Here is a 16,592-nt window from a genome sequence, read left to right as displayed (position 1 = left end):
GCGGCAACGGGCGACGGCCGCGCGACGGGCGGCGGCGGGAGGCGACGGGTCGACGCCGCGGCGACGGGCAGCGTGCGGCGACGGGCGGCGGCAGGCGGCGACGGGCGTGGTGACGGGCGGCGGCGGGCGGCGGGGCCGGCCGCCCACGGGGGCGGCGACGGGCAGGGCTCTGGCGGCGAGTGGGGCTCGGGAGAATAGAATGAAACGTTTTTTTGTGTAACCAGTGACATTGGTGGGTAATTACCCACCAACTCCACGAGAAGGTTTAAAAGAGAGGTTTCTGGAGTAGCAAAAGAGGTGCTCCAAAACTCCACCTCCATTTGCACTACAACTCCATGGAGTTGGCAACTCCATGGAGTTTTGGAGTTGGGTGTTTGGCTGAATTTTTTGATGGAGTTGCTGGAGTTTAGGAGTGGAGCCGTGCCAAACAGGACCTTAGTATTTTTGAAACTATACTGAGGAGGGGATTTTGTTTGGGTTGGACTTTTTAGGATTTTCTTAATTTATGCCGATGTACTTGAGGGAGAATATTTTGGGGTGGGGTGCTCCCTACCTTGTTATGAGTGATCGGAATTTTAGGATCCCCTCGCGGTGATCTAAGAGTTGGGGTCTATCCGTGGAATTGGATCAATTATCCAGGGATAGAACACCTAATAATGGTTGTCATCTACATTACGGAGGGTGTTTTTTGGATTTTATTTTTCTGTTCTTGTGTTTTGTTAACTGTATCCTTATGTTATCTTTGTCTTATACCCTTTTTGGGGGCAGTACTGATCTATGGGTGGTCATTTTTTGAATAGTGTATGTGTGTGTTGTAGTGTGTTCATTCTTTGTTCAGTGTTTAGTGCAATGGGCAAGATTTTTCTTTTCATTGACCATCTTCATTTAAATCCTCTTTTTTTTTGTCATTGTAACCCCCTTAGTTTTTTTCAAGGTTTAGTGTCTTTGTGTTTATTTGTTGTAAACCTGTTTGTTAATTTTCAGTAGCAAACACATGAGTGTAACCTTAAGTGCTTAACCATTGTGAGATGCTATTGTCATCTCGTTCAGCTCATTTGCAGGAATTAAGAACGTTTTCAGTTTACTCTTTCTGTCCCCATGTCCATGCACAAGGTGGAGAGGCAGCATTTTAAATTTTGATTGGAACTACCTGGTGATGGGGGCCAAAAGATTAAATGATTTGTGTGTCCTGCTCCTATGTCCTGTGGCACACTCCTTGCCCTAAGATCGCGAGTGAATTATCAGGTCAGGTGTGTAACCTAAGCTTACGTGACCCTGCAAGTAGGTGCTTTTGTTTGGTTGGTTTTTAACGGATATCGAATGCTATCACCCTTTTTGTATTTGTCGAAGGGTAGTAGTTATGAAATCTGGTTGATATGCTTCATCCTTTTCACTCAGATTAATATTGCACACTCAATTTATTTTTCTGACCGAAATCATACTCTGCGTTTCACCCATATTTTTACTGTCAATACGTGGAACTAAGGAACTTAATGATTGGTAAAAAAATGTGGGTGGTAATCTTTGTTGGCATTGAGATTTGTTATGAATTTTCAGTGGGCCAGGCCCGTTTATTATCGTACAGTCTAGTCCAGTGTGTGTGAGGTGGACTGGAATTACTGCCGCCGATTCGCCTTTGCTTTTGGTCTGAGAGCCCATTCTTCTGGTCTAGCCCTTTTTTCTTGAGTTTTACGGCCCAATCTCCAAAGCGACCGGCACACAAAATCTTCGTGGTTTCCTCCCTTCAGGTCCACGAAGCTCGAGTCCAGGAGGAGGGTTATTCAGTCTCTCACTCAAATTCGAAAAATGAATCAGTTACAATAAACACGAACTAATAAAAAAGTCCAAACCAAACAAACAAACCCGTATTGCCACTTCAGCTCTTCCGAGACCAGGCACTCCAAGCTGGAATGACCCATCGCGGAATGCCAGAATTCATCTCCCTGAAGCGAGATCTATCTCACTCTCCGTGTCCCTAGTCCCAAACGCTGCAGTCCAAGCGTGATGACAGAGGAGATTAATCCTGAGTTTGCGGCAGATGGTCTGCGGGAGGTTGCTACTGATGTTTAAAAAACCTCGTTCCTGTGTGCTGCTTTCACCATGTATCGGTCAAGAACTTCTAGCTTCGCCTGGCGCTTCGACGCCCTTCCTGTTCGGTGCAGCCCTCTGCGTAGGGCCTTCAGGGGCACCGAACGCCATTTGTTGTTTTCATGCATAAACTCTACTTAAGGTGTTTGGATACGAGGTATTAAATTTTAGGAGGGTCACATCGGATGTTCGAATACTAACTAGGAGGATTAAACATGAACTAATTATAAAATTAACTGCAGAACCCTTATACTAATTCGCGAGACGAATCTATTAAGCCTAATTAATCCATCATTAGCAACTGGTTACTGTAGCACCACATTGTCAAATCATGGACTAATTAGACTTAATAGATTCGTCTCGCACATTAGACTCCATCTGTGTAATTAGTTTTGTAATTAGACTATATTTAATACTCCCAATTAGTATCCAAACATCCGACGTGACAGGTACTGAAGTTTAGGAGGTGTTACCCAAACACCCCCGTGGACCTTCTGCAAGTCTGTACTGCTTGACTTATACATCCTCATGGTGCCGTCGCTGCATGTCATGCTACAACATCAAGCTGAAACCATCTCCAGCTGCTAGTGTCTCCCATGTTTTTCCAACATGTCAACACACAACTTAGATGTTTTTAAGCTGGAACGTGTGAGGGCTTAACTTTGAAGCAAGACGCTCTACTGTGCACAAGAGATGCTCACTTCATCATCTTGCTGTAAGAGACCAAAATGCGAAACATGACACACAACTTATTCAATACTAAAAAGGGTTTCAAATTAAGAAAATACACACTACTGGAGAACTTACCTTCCATCCACTCCCTTTTATCCTGATTAATATTTAGCCCGTGACTAAAGGTTCACCAACCGGGACTAAAACTCAGCCACTGGTGGGGGACTCACCAACCAGGACTAAAGAGCCCCTTTAATCCTGGTTGTAAAGGCCAGTGGTTTGGAGAGGCCTTTTGCCCTAGTTGGAAACACTAACGGGGACTAAAGGCCCCCTTTAGTCCCGGTTGGTAATTCCAAAAGGGACTAAAACATTAGTCCCGGTTGGAATTACCAACCGGGACAAGGGGGACCGATTGGAATTCCCAACCGGGACAAAAGGTCCCTTCATACCCGCCACAGCCCCCTCCCTCTTCCTCATCTTTCTCTTCTCCTCCTCTCTCCCATTCTTCCAGGCACTTCTCTCCTTATCCTCTTCTTTTTCTCTCCTCCTCTCCTTATCCTCTTTCCCTCTTTCTCTTCTCCTCCGTTCCCGGGCACTTCCAGGTGAGTTGCGGGCGAGCGGGTGCCGCCGCCCCTTCCCTTCCCCCTGCTGCCCCACCCCTTCCCCCTCTGCTCGCCCCTAACTGGCAGTGAGGAGCGGCAGCGGGGTGAGGAAGGGTAGCGGCACGTGGGGGGACGGGCCGTCAGCGGAGGCGGAGTGCAAGCGCATTGAGGCGGAGCGTGGGCGGAGGCTGAAAGCCGGCAGCGGAGGCGGAGGCCAGTGGTCGGGCAACGCGGGCGAGTGGCCGACTAGCGGCCAACGCGGGCGTAGGGCTTTTTTTATTTATTTTTTTTGAAATTTTTCAGTCCCGGTTGGTAACACCAACCAGGACTAAAGGTCCCCCCTTTGTCTTAAAAAATTTATCCCGGATGTCTTTTAGAGAGATTTGAGGCCTACCAACCGGGACTAAAGCCAAAGTTTCCAGTAAGGACACGATCTTACCGGCGAGAGGAATATCAGGGGAGCGTGGGGGAATTCTTCTGATGTGGAACGAAAACTTCATCAACATTCAACACATTTTAATTCAAACCTACTCCATTACAGCGATGATAACAATTAAAGAGTCTAATCTCACCTTCCTACTCACAACAGTGTATGGCCCTACAAAAGATACCGAAAAGCCCGACTTCCTAGCTGATATTCGCAATAGTAGCCCACTGCCACACATCAGATGGCTCACCTTAGGTGATTTCAACTTAATCTACCGAGCGCGTGATAAAAATAACACAAACCTTAATCAGAGGCGAATGCAAAACTTCAGAGACACTCTCAACCATTGCAATTTAAAGGAAGTCCATCTACAAAATAGAAAGTTCACCTGGAGCAACAAACGGCGAAACCCAACCCTTGTCCATCTTGACAGAGTCTTCTGCAATGATGCCTGGGATATCACCTTTGCTTCTCACGTCTTAGCGCTATCAACCTCCCTCTCAGATCATTGCCCGCTCCTACTCTCCAATCAGGAGAGCCTACCATGACCCTGACCATTCAGATTTGAGAACTTTTGGACTTCCATGCCTGGATTCCAACAAGTTATCCAACAGGCGTGGTCAGCCCCTAACACACACACGAATCCAGTGCATCGACTAAATTTTAGACTGGCAGCAACCGCTAAAGCTCTGAGGAAATGAAGCAAGTCCCTCTTCTCAAAAGCACGTCTGCAGTTTCATATGGCACAATCAGTCATTCTGCAGTTCGACATTGCGTAGGAAACAAGAACCTTGACAGACAAAGAGATGGTGCTACAGACAAAATTAAAGAAATACGTCATGGGATTAGCGATTCTAGAATGTCTCCGCAATAGGCATGCTCCTAAATAACCAACCTGAAACTGGGCAATGCCAACATGCGCTTCTTCCACCCAAAGGCCAACTCAAGATGACGAAAAAATTTCACAACCAAACTACATGCGAACAACGGTTGGGCAACCTCCCATCATGACAAGGCCTCCATTACTCGGCCCACTATGTGAATGTCCTAGGCACGCCTCAGGAGAGGGACCTTGACTTCACTAGGACGTCCTCCCACAAACGACAATTGACCTAACAGCCCTCGATGATGACTTCACAGAGGAAGAGGTCAAATGCACTCTAAAACTTATGCCCAAGGACAAAGCACCCGGCCCGGACGGCTTCACAACCAATTTTTTCATCAAATGTTGGGAAACAATCAAGGTAGAACTTATGAGCCTGATACACACCTTCCACAGCTGGAGGCACAACTTCTTCAACATTCTTAATGCGGCCAACATAATTATCATCCTAAAGAAAGAGCAAGGGGACAATATATCGGACTTTCGACCCATAAGCCTCATCCACGGGATAGCAAAAATCATAACCAAAATGCTAGCCTTACTGTTGGGGGGAAATATTAACGATCTCCTAAATACCGCTTAAAGGAACAAACATGAAGGCCCAGGCCCATCTGGGATAACGAAATCACCGTCAAGCCCAACATGAGTAAGACTACGCCTCGCCCGACCACGGTCTCGGGGTCGGGAGCATCCGACCTCCCGCCATGAGGCTCCGCCTCGTCCGACCGTGACCCCGGGGTCGTGGGCGCCCGACCCCTCGCCACAAGGTTCCGCCTCGTCCGACCCCGAGCACAGGGGTCGAACTCACTGGGGCCCCCAGGATGGATATCCCCCTCGGGTGCGGACCGGGTGGTCAAGGTAACGATCCCGTGGGTCCCCCTTGTCGACCTCATCATAAATGCGCCGCAGGCCTGGCAGGGAGAAGGATGACCGCGCTCCTCAAGCAACCCGCTGCAAGTACCCATGCACGACCACACTGTACAAGCTACAGTGCTGGCGGCTTCCTTCCATTCGCCGCAGGGTACTCATGGCCTGCGCCGACCGGAGCAGAGGGAAGACTCGCCCGTCCTCGGGCCCCGCGCGCCCGGAAGCAGAGATGTGACGCCCTCTCTCCAAAACCCATCATCAGGACGGTAGCATCCGCCGTCCCTCCCAACGGACACCGGAGTGACGACGAAACGCCTTCATCATAACCCGACGCCTACGGACACCGAAGAGGCTATCTGTAGGGCGCGACGACAGTTGGCACACGGCCGCCCTCCTCCTCCAACATGCACGCCGGCGCTCGTCAGCGGCCGGCAAAGGCACCGGGCGCCTAGGAACTTAGGTTTCTCCCTTCTTGTCGTATTTTTACCGTACTACATTTAAACTCTTACTGCCCTCATCACCCGGTCTCAAGCTGTAACCCCGGCAGCCCCCTTCCGATATAAAAGGGGGCATCGGGGGCCAGAGAAGGGGATCGGCGTCTTCTCCCACAAGCCACAGCACATTACTACTCTCCCTGAGAGCACAAGCACGAAAGAGACTTGGGACCAGTCCCTCTCTCGTCGATCTGTAACCCCTACTATAGAACCCCGCGTGGGCAATACGAGCATCCTCGATACTGGACGTAGGGCTTCCCTTGCCCGAACCAATCTAAACCCGTGTCTCCCACGCCACCATCTGAAGCCTTACGCGCATAAAAGAAATTTACTAGTCTAAGTCTTGATCCGCAAATCTTGACAACGACAGTTGGCGCGCTAGGTAGGGGACCTTTGCGCGTACATCTCCGGCCTCAGATGGCCAATTACGATATCAGCTTCGCTCCGGGCTCCCTGATCCGTTTCGGGAGCCTGGACTTCCTCGCCACCGGGGAAGGGATCGAGCTGATCCCAATCCTCATCTTGCCCGCTCGTCTCGCCATCCTCGGCCCCGCCGCCAGGACAGCGGCGAGCGGCCGGGTGCATACCAGAAGGCCCTTACCAGGAGGACGGCCCTTTGGGCTACGCAATGCCACGGGGGCTTACGACCACCTCCTAACATGGTCCATGACCACGTCGCCCGTGAGCAACGAGCTCGCAGGCGCGGCGAGGACGATCTCCGACACCGGCTCCGGCAGCGGGAGCCCCCACCCCTCGCGTGAGTGTCTCATGGCCGACGCGCACTCCGAGGGGTCCAACGGCAACGGCGCCGAGGGGAGACAGAGGACTCCCCCCTCGCGCGCCGCGGCTACAACCGGAGCCTTACCAAGGGAACCAGAGTGCTCTCAGCAGCCGGAGGCGCGCGCGGGCTCCCGCCAAGAGATCGAGCATCCCCACCACGAGGGCGGAGCATGACAACGGGTGCGCGACATCCAGCAGCGCATTTGCGCGGATGAAGAGCGTCCACAGCTCTTTGCCCACGCCAGCCAAAACGTCGCAGTCGCGGCGATCTTGCTCCGGCAACTCCCTGAACCGGCGACGCTCGAGGAGCGACGGGCACGCCAAGAGATGTGCAACCTGCTCGAATGCGCCGCCGTCCAGCAGGCAGAAAGTTCCGTGTCCCGGCGACGCGGACAGAAGGCCAGCAGGGCGATGCCCGACGCGCCCCCGGAAAGACGGGGGGAGTCTGTCCATCAACCCCCTCCTAGGGCAAACCAGGCAGCGTCCACCCGACGGACGCCACCACCCGCGGGAGGCGAGGCTCGATCCGTCCACCAGCGCGTCGGCCCCGTCCGCGACGCCCGCGACACCCTGAATGCGCGGAGGCGCTCCCGCGCGGACAGGGAGGATAGGGTGGATCGAGGCTACCACGTTCACCGCGGCGGGCGCTACGACAGCGGGGAAGACCGCAGCCCGAGCCCCAGCCCGGCTGGGCCCCGGGCCTTCTCTGCGCGCATCTTGAACGCGCCTTTTCCGCCACGCTTCAGGCAACCCACAAATATGGCCAAATACTCAGGGGAGACGAACCCTGGGGTATGGCTCAGCGACTACCGGCTTGCATGTCAAGCCGGCGGGGCGGATGATGACCTGTTTATCATCCGCAACCTACCCCTCTTCCTAGCCGACTCAACGCGAGCTTGGCTGGAACATATCCCTTTGGGACGAATCCGCAACTGGAACGACCTGAAGGAGGTCTTCATAGGGAACTTCCAAGGCACGTACACGCTCCCCGGCAATTCCTGGGACCTCCGGAGCTGTCTCCAGGGAGCGGACGAGTCCCTCCGGGATTATATCTGGCGCCTCTCCAGGAAGCGCACCGAGCTCTCCAACGTCGCGGACACCGACGTCATAGGGGCTTTCCTAGTGGGAACCTCCTGCTGGCCCCTCGTCCACGAGCTGGGGCACCGAGGCCCACAAACCACGGAGGAGCTCCTCAACATCGCCACCAGCTACGCCTCGGGCGAAGAGGCTGTTGGAGCGATCTTCGACCGCTCCAAAGGCAAGGCAAAGCGGGAGGAGGATGCTGACGAAGGCACCCCCAACCGCCAGCAGAAGAAGAAGGGCAAACAGCGGCGCGAGGCTCCCCTCGTGGCTGCTGTCGAGCGTAAGCGAGGGCAGCCGCCCCCCGAGGGCACTCCCAGCTTCTTCGACAAACTGCTCGAGGGACCGTGCCCGAACCACGAGTTCCCCGCGAAGCATGCCTACTAAGACTGCAACCTCATGAAGAGGTACTTTGTGGGCAACCCGGTGAAAGGCGACCGAAAGCGAAAACCCGATGAGGAAAAGAAGGGCGACGAAGAGAAGGAAGACGGCTTTCCCAAGGTGGACGGCTGCTTCATGATCTTTGGCGGCTCCGCGGCGTACGACACCAAGCGCCAGCAGAAGCTGGAGCACCGGGAGGTCTACGCGGTCGAGCCAGCAACTCCGGCCTTCCTGGACTGGTCGGGACCGGCCATCACCTTTGATCGGTCCAACCACCCTCGACGCGTCCGGCATCCGGGACGCTACCCTCTCGTCGTCGACCCCATCGTCGGCACGACGTGCCTCACCAAGGTGCTCATGGATGGCGGCAGCGGCCTCAACATCCTCTACGCCGAGACCCTCGACGCTATGGGGATCAACCGTTCCCACCTCCGTCCCAGCAAGGCGCCTTTCCGCGGCGTCGTGCCAGGGAAGCAGGCAATGCCTCTCGGGCAAATCGACTTGCCCGTTACTTTCGGGACCCCTTCCAACTACAGGAAGGAGGTCCTCACCTTTGAGGTGGTAGGGTTCCGTGGAACCTACCACGCCATCTTGGGACGGCCATGCTACGCAAAGTTCATGGCCATCCCCAACTACACCTACCTCAAGCTCAAGCTGCCGGGGCCCAACGGGGTCATCACGGTCGGCACGACCTTTCAGAAGGCGTATGAGTGCGACGTGGAATGTTGCGAGTACGCCGTGGCCATCACCGTCATGAGCAATCTGGCGATCCAGCTCGCGGAGGCCACCGAGGACCGGCCTGACTCCAAGCAGCCGACCACCTCCTTTGAGCCCACCGAAGGCATCAAGGAGGTCCCCCTTGATCCCAGCTGTTCCGACGGAGGAGTCGTGCGGATCAGTGCTGCCTTGTCCCCTAAATAGGAAAGCGCGCTCGTCGACTTCCTCCGCGCGAACAGCGACGTCTTCGCGTGGAGGCCCTCGGACATGCCTGGCATTCCGAGAGAAGTCGCCGAGCACTCCTTGAACATCAAGGCCGGCTCCAAGCCAGTAAAGCAAGGACTGCGCCGTTTCGACGAAGAAAGGCGCAAGGCCATCGGCGAGGAGCTCCAGAAGCTTCTGACGGCCGGGTTCATCAAGGAAGTGCACCACCCCGAGTGGCTGGCTAATCCTATCCTTGTACCAAAAAAGAATGGGAAATGAAGGATGTGTGTTGATTATACCGGTCTAAACAAAGCGTGTTCAAAGGATCCATTTCCTTTGCCACGCATAGATCAAATAGTCAACTCAACTGCCGGGTGCGAAACCCTCAGCTTCCTCGACGCATATTCCGGCTACCATCAGATCGCGATGAAAGAGACCGACCAGCTCGCCACCTCCTTCATCACCCCCTTTGGCCCCTACTGCTACGTTAAGATGCCATTCAGCCTCAAAAACGCGGGGGCTACTTTCCAGCGATGCATGCTAAAGTGCTTCGGGGACCTCATCGGGCGGATCGTTGAGGCTTACGTTGATGACATCGTGGTCAAATCCAAGAGGGGCGATCAGCTCATCCCCGACCTAGAATTAGCCTTCGAAAGGCTGAGGGATAAGCGTATTAAGCTCAATCCCGAAAAATGTGTATTCGGAGTCCCGAGGGGCATGCTATTAGGCTTCATCGTCTCCGTGCGCGGCATCGAAGCGAACCCGGAGAAGATAGCGGCCATCAGCGACATGGGGCCAATCCGGAACATAAAGGGAGTCCAGTGTGTCACGGGATGCTTGGCGGCCCTAAGCCGCTTCATCTCGCGCCTCGGTGAGCGAGAGCTTCCTCTCTATCGACTCCTGAAAAAGGCTGACCGCTTTGAATGGACCGGCGAGGCCCAGGAGGCACTTGACCAACTCAAGGACCTCCTGACGAAGGCCCCGGTCCTAGTCCCACCGACCGACGGCGAGCCCCTCCTGCTCTACATCGCGGCGACCACCCAAGTGGTTAGCGCGGCCCTGGCGGTGGAACGAGAAGAGGAGGGACACACCCTCAAGGTGCAACGCCCAATGTATTTCATCAGCGAGGTCTTGTCCGAGTCCAAGACACGTTACCCACAGATCCAGAAGCTCATCTACGCCGTCCTTATCACGAAGAGGAAGCTGCGCCACTACTTCACCTCCCACCTAGTAACGGTTGTTTCGTCATTCCCGTTAGGCGAAGTAATCCGGAACCAGGACGCCACGGGGAGGATCGTGAAGTGGGCGCTCGAGCTCATGGACCAGGGTATCACCTACGCCCCCTGCACCGCCATCAAGTCCCAGGTACTCACTGACTTCGTGGCAGAGTGGACGGAGATTCAAACACCATCGGCGCCGGAGAAGCAGGAGTACTGGACAATGTACTTGGATGGGTCGCTGATGAGGGCCCGCGCCGGAGCGGGTCTCGTCTTCGTCTCTCCTCTAGGCGTGTGCATCAGGTACATGATCCGTCTCCATTTTCCTGCGTCCAACAATGTCGCCGAGTACGAAGCCCTCCTCAACGGGCTCCGCATCGCCATCGAGCTGGGCATCCGTCGGCTGGACATCTGGGGCGACTCCCAGCTAGTCGTCGAACAAGTCATAAAGGAGTGGAGCTGCCACGACCCCAAGATGCAGCCTACTGCAATGAGGTTCGTAAGCTCGAAGACAATTTCGACGGGCTAGAGCTCAACCATGTCGCAAGGCGCTTCAACGAAGCCGCCGACGAGCTAGCAAAGGCAGCATCCGGCTGAATGCCCGTCCCCGACGGCGTCTTCGTTAGCGACCAGTTGAAGCCTTCAATCCGTTACCCTGAGCTGGCAGGGGTCGGCGAAGCACCCCCGGCCCCGGGGTCGGGCCCCGACTCAGGGGAGGTCAGCAGCACGCCACCTATCCTAGGCCCGGGCGCCAGTCCCGAGGGGGTCGACACCACTTTGCCCGACTCGGCCCCGGGAGCCGATCCCTCTAGCCCCATGGTCATGGAAATCGCGGCAGACCCCACGGTGGGGGCCGACCCCCCGACCGACTGGAGAGCCCCATACCTCGACTACCTCGTCCGCGACACGCTCCCGGCAGACAAGACGGAGGCCCATAGGATCGCGCGCCGCGCCAAATCCTTCGTCGTTATCAACCAGGAGCTCTACAAGAGAAGCCACACTGAGATCCTCCATGCTGCATCCCGATCGAACAGGGAAAGGCGCTGATCCAGGATATCTACGCTGGAGCCTGCGGTCTTCACGCCGCGCCAAGGACCCTTGTTGGCAACGCCTTCCGACAAGGTTTCTACTGGCCGACCGCGGTCACCGACGCTACTCAGGTAGTCCACACCTGTGAGGGGTGCCAATTCTTTGCGCGCCAGACTCACCTGCCCGCACAAGCACTACAGACCATCCCCATCACGTGGCCATTCGCGGTCTGGGGGCTGGATCTCGTCGGACCCTTCAAGAAAGCGCCCGGGGGCTTCACCCACCTACTTGTCACCGTTGACAAGTTCTCCAAATGGATCGAGGCAAAACCGGTGGCGCAAATCAGGTCCGAGCAGGCGGTACAGTTCTTCACCGACATCATCCACCGCTTCGGGATCCCAAATTCCATCATCACCGACAACGGCACGCAGTTCACCGGGAAGAGATTCCTCCAGTTCTGTGATGACCACCACATCCGAGTGGACTGGGCGGCCGTGGCACACCCCCGCACAAACGGGCAAGTCGAGCGAGCCAACGGCATGATACTCCAGGGTCTCAAGCCATGGATCTTCGACCGCCTTAAAAAGTTTGGCGGACGGTGGGTTGCTGAGCTCCCCGCAGTCCTTTGGAGCCTGAGGACGACCCCCAGCCGGGCGACGGGCTTCACCCCGTTCTTCATGATTTATGGGTCCGAGGCCATCTTGCCCACTGATCTACAGTACGGATCGCCGAGGGTCAAGGCATACGACGAACAAGGAAACCAGGCATCACTCGAGGACGCACAAGATCGACTCGATGAGGCACGAGACGTAGCGCTGCTGCACTCGGCTAAATACCAGCAGGCCCTACGGCGTTACCACAGCCGTAAGGTGCAAGGCCGAGCCTTCAACATCGGCGACTTGGTGCTCCGCCTCGTCCAGGACAACAGGGGTCGGCACAAGTTAACTCCCCCGTGGGAAGGCCCTTTCATCGTCGCGCAAGTACTGCGGCCAGGCACCTACAAGCTGGCGACTCCCGACGGGCAGATCTTTAGCAACGTCTGGAACATAGAACAGCTAAGGCACTTTTACCCTAGCTCTTATTTCCAAGTTCTGCACAAACTTGTCTGCAATTTTGATAATTTTCTTTTGCGGAAAATGAAAACCCAAGCCGTCTCGGTTCAGGCTTTTCTCGTCAAAGCTCAGGGGTATCCGACCCTGGCCTCGTTCCAGGGCCGCATACCTCTCGGGGGCTATCGAGGGCTCCGGCCCAAGCCACTTGGCACCATCTAAAAGAAACATTTTTTCTTTCAAACCGAGCCCCCCTTTTTTCTAAACTTTTGGACGCAAAAAGGAAAGAATGCGCAAACGGTGCTCAGGCAAGATTGACCGGACTGTGAAAAAACCTACGCCCCAGCGGCTACGGTGCCTTCGCCCATCAAAGCTTACTGACACACCCAACGACGCACTCCAAACTTTCAAAGTCCAAAGGAACAAAAAGGGGGATCGGAAACTTTCGAACGACAAAGTTATAAAAAAGGCCCGTATGGCCATCACGAAGCAAGTTCGAAGCTGACATATGTTACAATTTGGGCGCAAGCCCGGTACAGCTAACTTGACGGGGGGTCTGCAGGAGGGACGGCCTCATCCTCCAGGAGCTTCGTGAGGGCTTCCGCCGGGGTAAACACCACCGCATCAATCTCGTCCAGCTCGGCCTCGGAGTAACCGGCGGCGTACCCTCCGCTCATCCCGGCAAAGTTGATGCCGGAATAGTGGGAGCCGAAGACCCCGAAGGCTCGCCGCACGCCGGTGTGAAGCGCGTCCACGGCGATCTCGCGACTCCGGCGGCATACCCCGAGGACACGAGCTGGCAGAGAGCTCGACCCTTCCTCCGGAACCACGCCGAAGCCGTCGCAGACGACGCGGACCGCATCCCGCAGGGCGCCGTGCTCACTACGCTCCGCGTCAAGAAGGTCCCTCAGCTTGGCGAGTTCTCCTGCAGGAACCATCCAGAAAAGCCCACCAAAGTCAGGAACCGCCACAACATCACGGGAACGCAGAAATGGAAAGGAGTCTCACCGTCGGCCCAGGCCTTCAGCTCGCGCTCCCGGTCGGCTCCTTGAGACACGGCGGTCTGGAGTCCCTGCACTTGTGAGCGGAGGTGACCGACCTCCGCGCCAAGGTCAGCCGCCACCTTCTCGGCCTCCTCCTTCTGGACCTTCTCGGCGTCCCGGTCCTGCCAAGCCTTGTGCCGCTCACGCCGGATGCGCTCGGCGGTCTTCTGGAGGGCTTCATGCTCCCCCCTCAGTCGTGCGAGCTCCTCAGCGTCGTGGCGGGCCCTCTCGGCGGCAGCCTGGAACTCCTCGCGATCAAGGCGGGCCTTGTCGATGACGGCTTGGAGCTTAGCTTCCGACCGCCGCGCCTCCTCCTGCGCCGCCTCCTCACGCCTTTGCAGGTCGGCGACGACCCCCTGGGCGGCAGCAACCTGCAGGGACAGCTCCCTGGTCCGCTCCCTCTCCACATTGAAGCGCTCCCAGACGCCCCGCTCCAGCCGGAGGAAATCAGATTTCCCCCGACTGCACTCTTGGAGAGCCTGCAACGACGTGCCATCAGGGACAAAGCAATGGGGAATGATGATCACCAACAGGAAGGAGCAACGTACCTGGCTACCAGGGAGGACGGCGTTGTCCAAAGCCCCCATCGCCGAGGACAGGGCCGCGCGGGCGTGGGCGAGGCCACCCTGCACCGCCTACCACTTGTGCCACTCCGCGGCGTCGTCCAGGGTGAAGAGGTGCCTCGACGGGTCCTCATGGGATGCCCAACGCAGGACGGACCCTCTCCACGCCCTGGGAACGATGGGAGCCAAGGCCGAGGTGGGAGCCGATCCTGACGCTGCCGTCGAAGTTGGCACCACCACACCGGAAGCCGCCGGGTTCACCGACGGCCCCGGCGCCTGCACACCCGTCGCCGCCGAGGCCGCCGCGGGGTCGCCCAATGGCAGCGCCGCCTCCGACGCGAGCGGCAAGATAGGTATCCCCGCGGCTCCCTCGCCCTCCGCCGCAACCACCAAGGGAGGCTCCTCCGCTCCTGCCGGAGTCCCTCGAGCGGGCCCCTCCGCCCCCGCCGCCGGAGCCACCTTTGCTGGGATCCTCGGGGCGGAGGTCCCCGCCTCCGTCGCCGCTGCCTCCTCTGCCGCAGTCGCGGGGGCAGGCACTCCCTCCTCTGTTGCCGCCGCGGCCGATCCCGCCACGGCTGCGGGGGCATCCGTCACACCTCCCGTCACCATCGTCTCCTCCGCCTCGTCGGCGTCAAGGTCAATCACCTCCCCGGTCTGAGGACCTGGGGGAATGATGCCCTGCGCTGTAGGGACGACCGGGGGAGCCGAAGGTGGAACGGGGTCCACTCCCCCTCCCGCGACCGACGCCGCCGTCGCTCCGCCAGCCACCGTCACGGGGGCCACCTCCGCGGAGGGGTCTGCGACCTCACCGAGGACCCCGCCGCTCACCGCGGGCGGGACCGCGGTCCGCCCCCCGGAAGAGGATGACACCCGCAACGCCTTCTTGGGCGCCAGCTGCAAGACGAGACCACGGGGGGCGGCTCTGCACATCGACGAGCAAACGTCAGCGGGAACGGACGTGAGAAGGGGAGAGGAATAAGACGCACGAGGAAGGCCAACTTACGTTCTCGAAGAACAAGGACGGCGCGCGCGCTTCGCCTCAGGGCCCGACGCCGACCCCAGGGCGTCCGGCAGCGGCCGCTTGTCGCCGCTTCACTGCCCTCCAGTCTCGGGCGCGACGGCGGAGGCGGTCTCCGCGGACCTCCGGGGAGCGCCCTGGGCGGACTCCTGGGGGGCGCCCCGCGTCGGCTCCTGAGCAGCGGCGGGGGTAGGCTCCGAAGACCCCGGGGGGGCGCTCCGTGCCGGCTCCAGGGAGGAGCCCCGTGTCAACCCCTGGGGGGCACCCCTCGCCGACCCCTGGGGAGCGTCCCACGCCGGCTCCTGGGAGGCGCCCCGCGTCAACTCCTGGGGGGCGCTCCGTGCCAACCCCTAGGGCGCAGCCCCAGGGCCTTGCGAAACCAAGGCCCGGGCGGACGCCCCCTCCGCCTCATCCCCCGCGGCCGTCTGCGAGCGCACCTCCCGGATTACAAGTGCGCCCGATCAGAGGGAGGAAATCAGCTCCTCCCCCTCTTCATCATCTTCCTCATCTTCATCCACTTCATCATCATCATCGTCGTCGTCGTCGTCTGTCACGACCTGCCCCCTCCGCCGCCGTTGGAGCTCCTTGGCGGCCTTCTTCTTCTTTTTTGCCGTGTCCTTGTCCTTACGGCGCTTCTGCGCCTCGGCGAGGAGACGGTTTCACGTCCGCCGATCAGCGTCCTTCGGCACCGGCGGGAGCGAGTCCACGACCCGGGTCAGCGCGCCCTATGAACGCAAAACGGCCCCATGTCATAATGACAATTACAAGACGCGAAGAAAGGAAGTTGGCGCCCCAACCCCTTACCAGGTCTATGAAGCCCGCGTCCGGGCGCATCGGCGGGTGCCCGGGCACCGGGTACTCGGCGTCCTTGTCCTCCAGCACCTCCCGAATCCGCTGCCGTATCTCGGAGGCAGCAAGCGCACCCGCCGCCAAGGCGGTGCCCTCGGTCAGCGCGTCCGGAGTCATGGCGGCAAGCGAGCGGACCCGGAGCATCAGCGGCGCCACTCGCCGGGCATGGTATGCTCCGATGACCCCGGCGCCGCTAAGCCCACTCCTCTTCAGCTGCTCGATGGCCTGCAGCAGGTTGAAGATCTGCTTCTTCTCCTTGTCCACCGGCCCGTACGCCCACACCTCCGGCGCCACGTCGATGGTACGGCCGGTGAACTCCGGCAGGGGGGAGTCCGAGTAGTTCTTCACATAGAACCACTGGTTGTGCCACCCCTTGTGGGACGCCGAAGTCTTCATCGCCATATACTCCTTGGAGTGAGTATGGCGGAGGTGGATCCTGGCGCACCCAATCGGCACTGGAGGCAACCGCTGCTGGCTCCCCCAATTCTCTGTCTTCTGGTGCAAACTCACTGTGAAGAAATACTTCCACAGCGAGAAGTTGGGCTCGATGCCCAGGAACCCCTCACATAGTGCGACGAATGCCGCAATGTGCTGGATCCCGTTGGGGTTGAGGTGCTGGAGCTCGAGCA

At 57.7% G+C, this 16,592-nt stretch overlaps 1 protein-coding gene across 1 annotated transcript; it reads right to left on the bottom strand.

Annotated features, from left to right (window-relative positions):
• Window positions 1-14,168: 14,168 nt before the first annotated feature.
• LOC101775370 (spidroin-2-like) lies at window positions 14,169-15,026 on the bottom strand. Its single transcript, XM_004980349.1, has one exon. The coding sequence runs from the start codon at window positions 15,024-15,026 to the stop codon at window positions 14,169-14,171; it is 858 nt and encodes a 285-aa protein (XP_004980406.1).
• Between the last annotated feature and the right edge of the window lie 1,566 nt (window positions 15,027-16,592).

Source organism: Setaria italica, chromosome VIII (assembly GCF_000263155.2).
Source record: "Setaria italica strain Yugu1 chromosome VIII, Setaria_italica_v2.0, whole genome shotgun sequence".
In the NCBI taxonomy this organism is placed as follows: domain Eukaryota; kingdom Viridiplantae; phylum Streptophyta; class Magnoliopsida; order Poales; family Poaceae; genus Setaria; species Setaria italica.
Note: the sequence above shows the minus strand (reverse complement) of the source record. Positions and strands in the feature narration are given on the sequence as shown.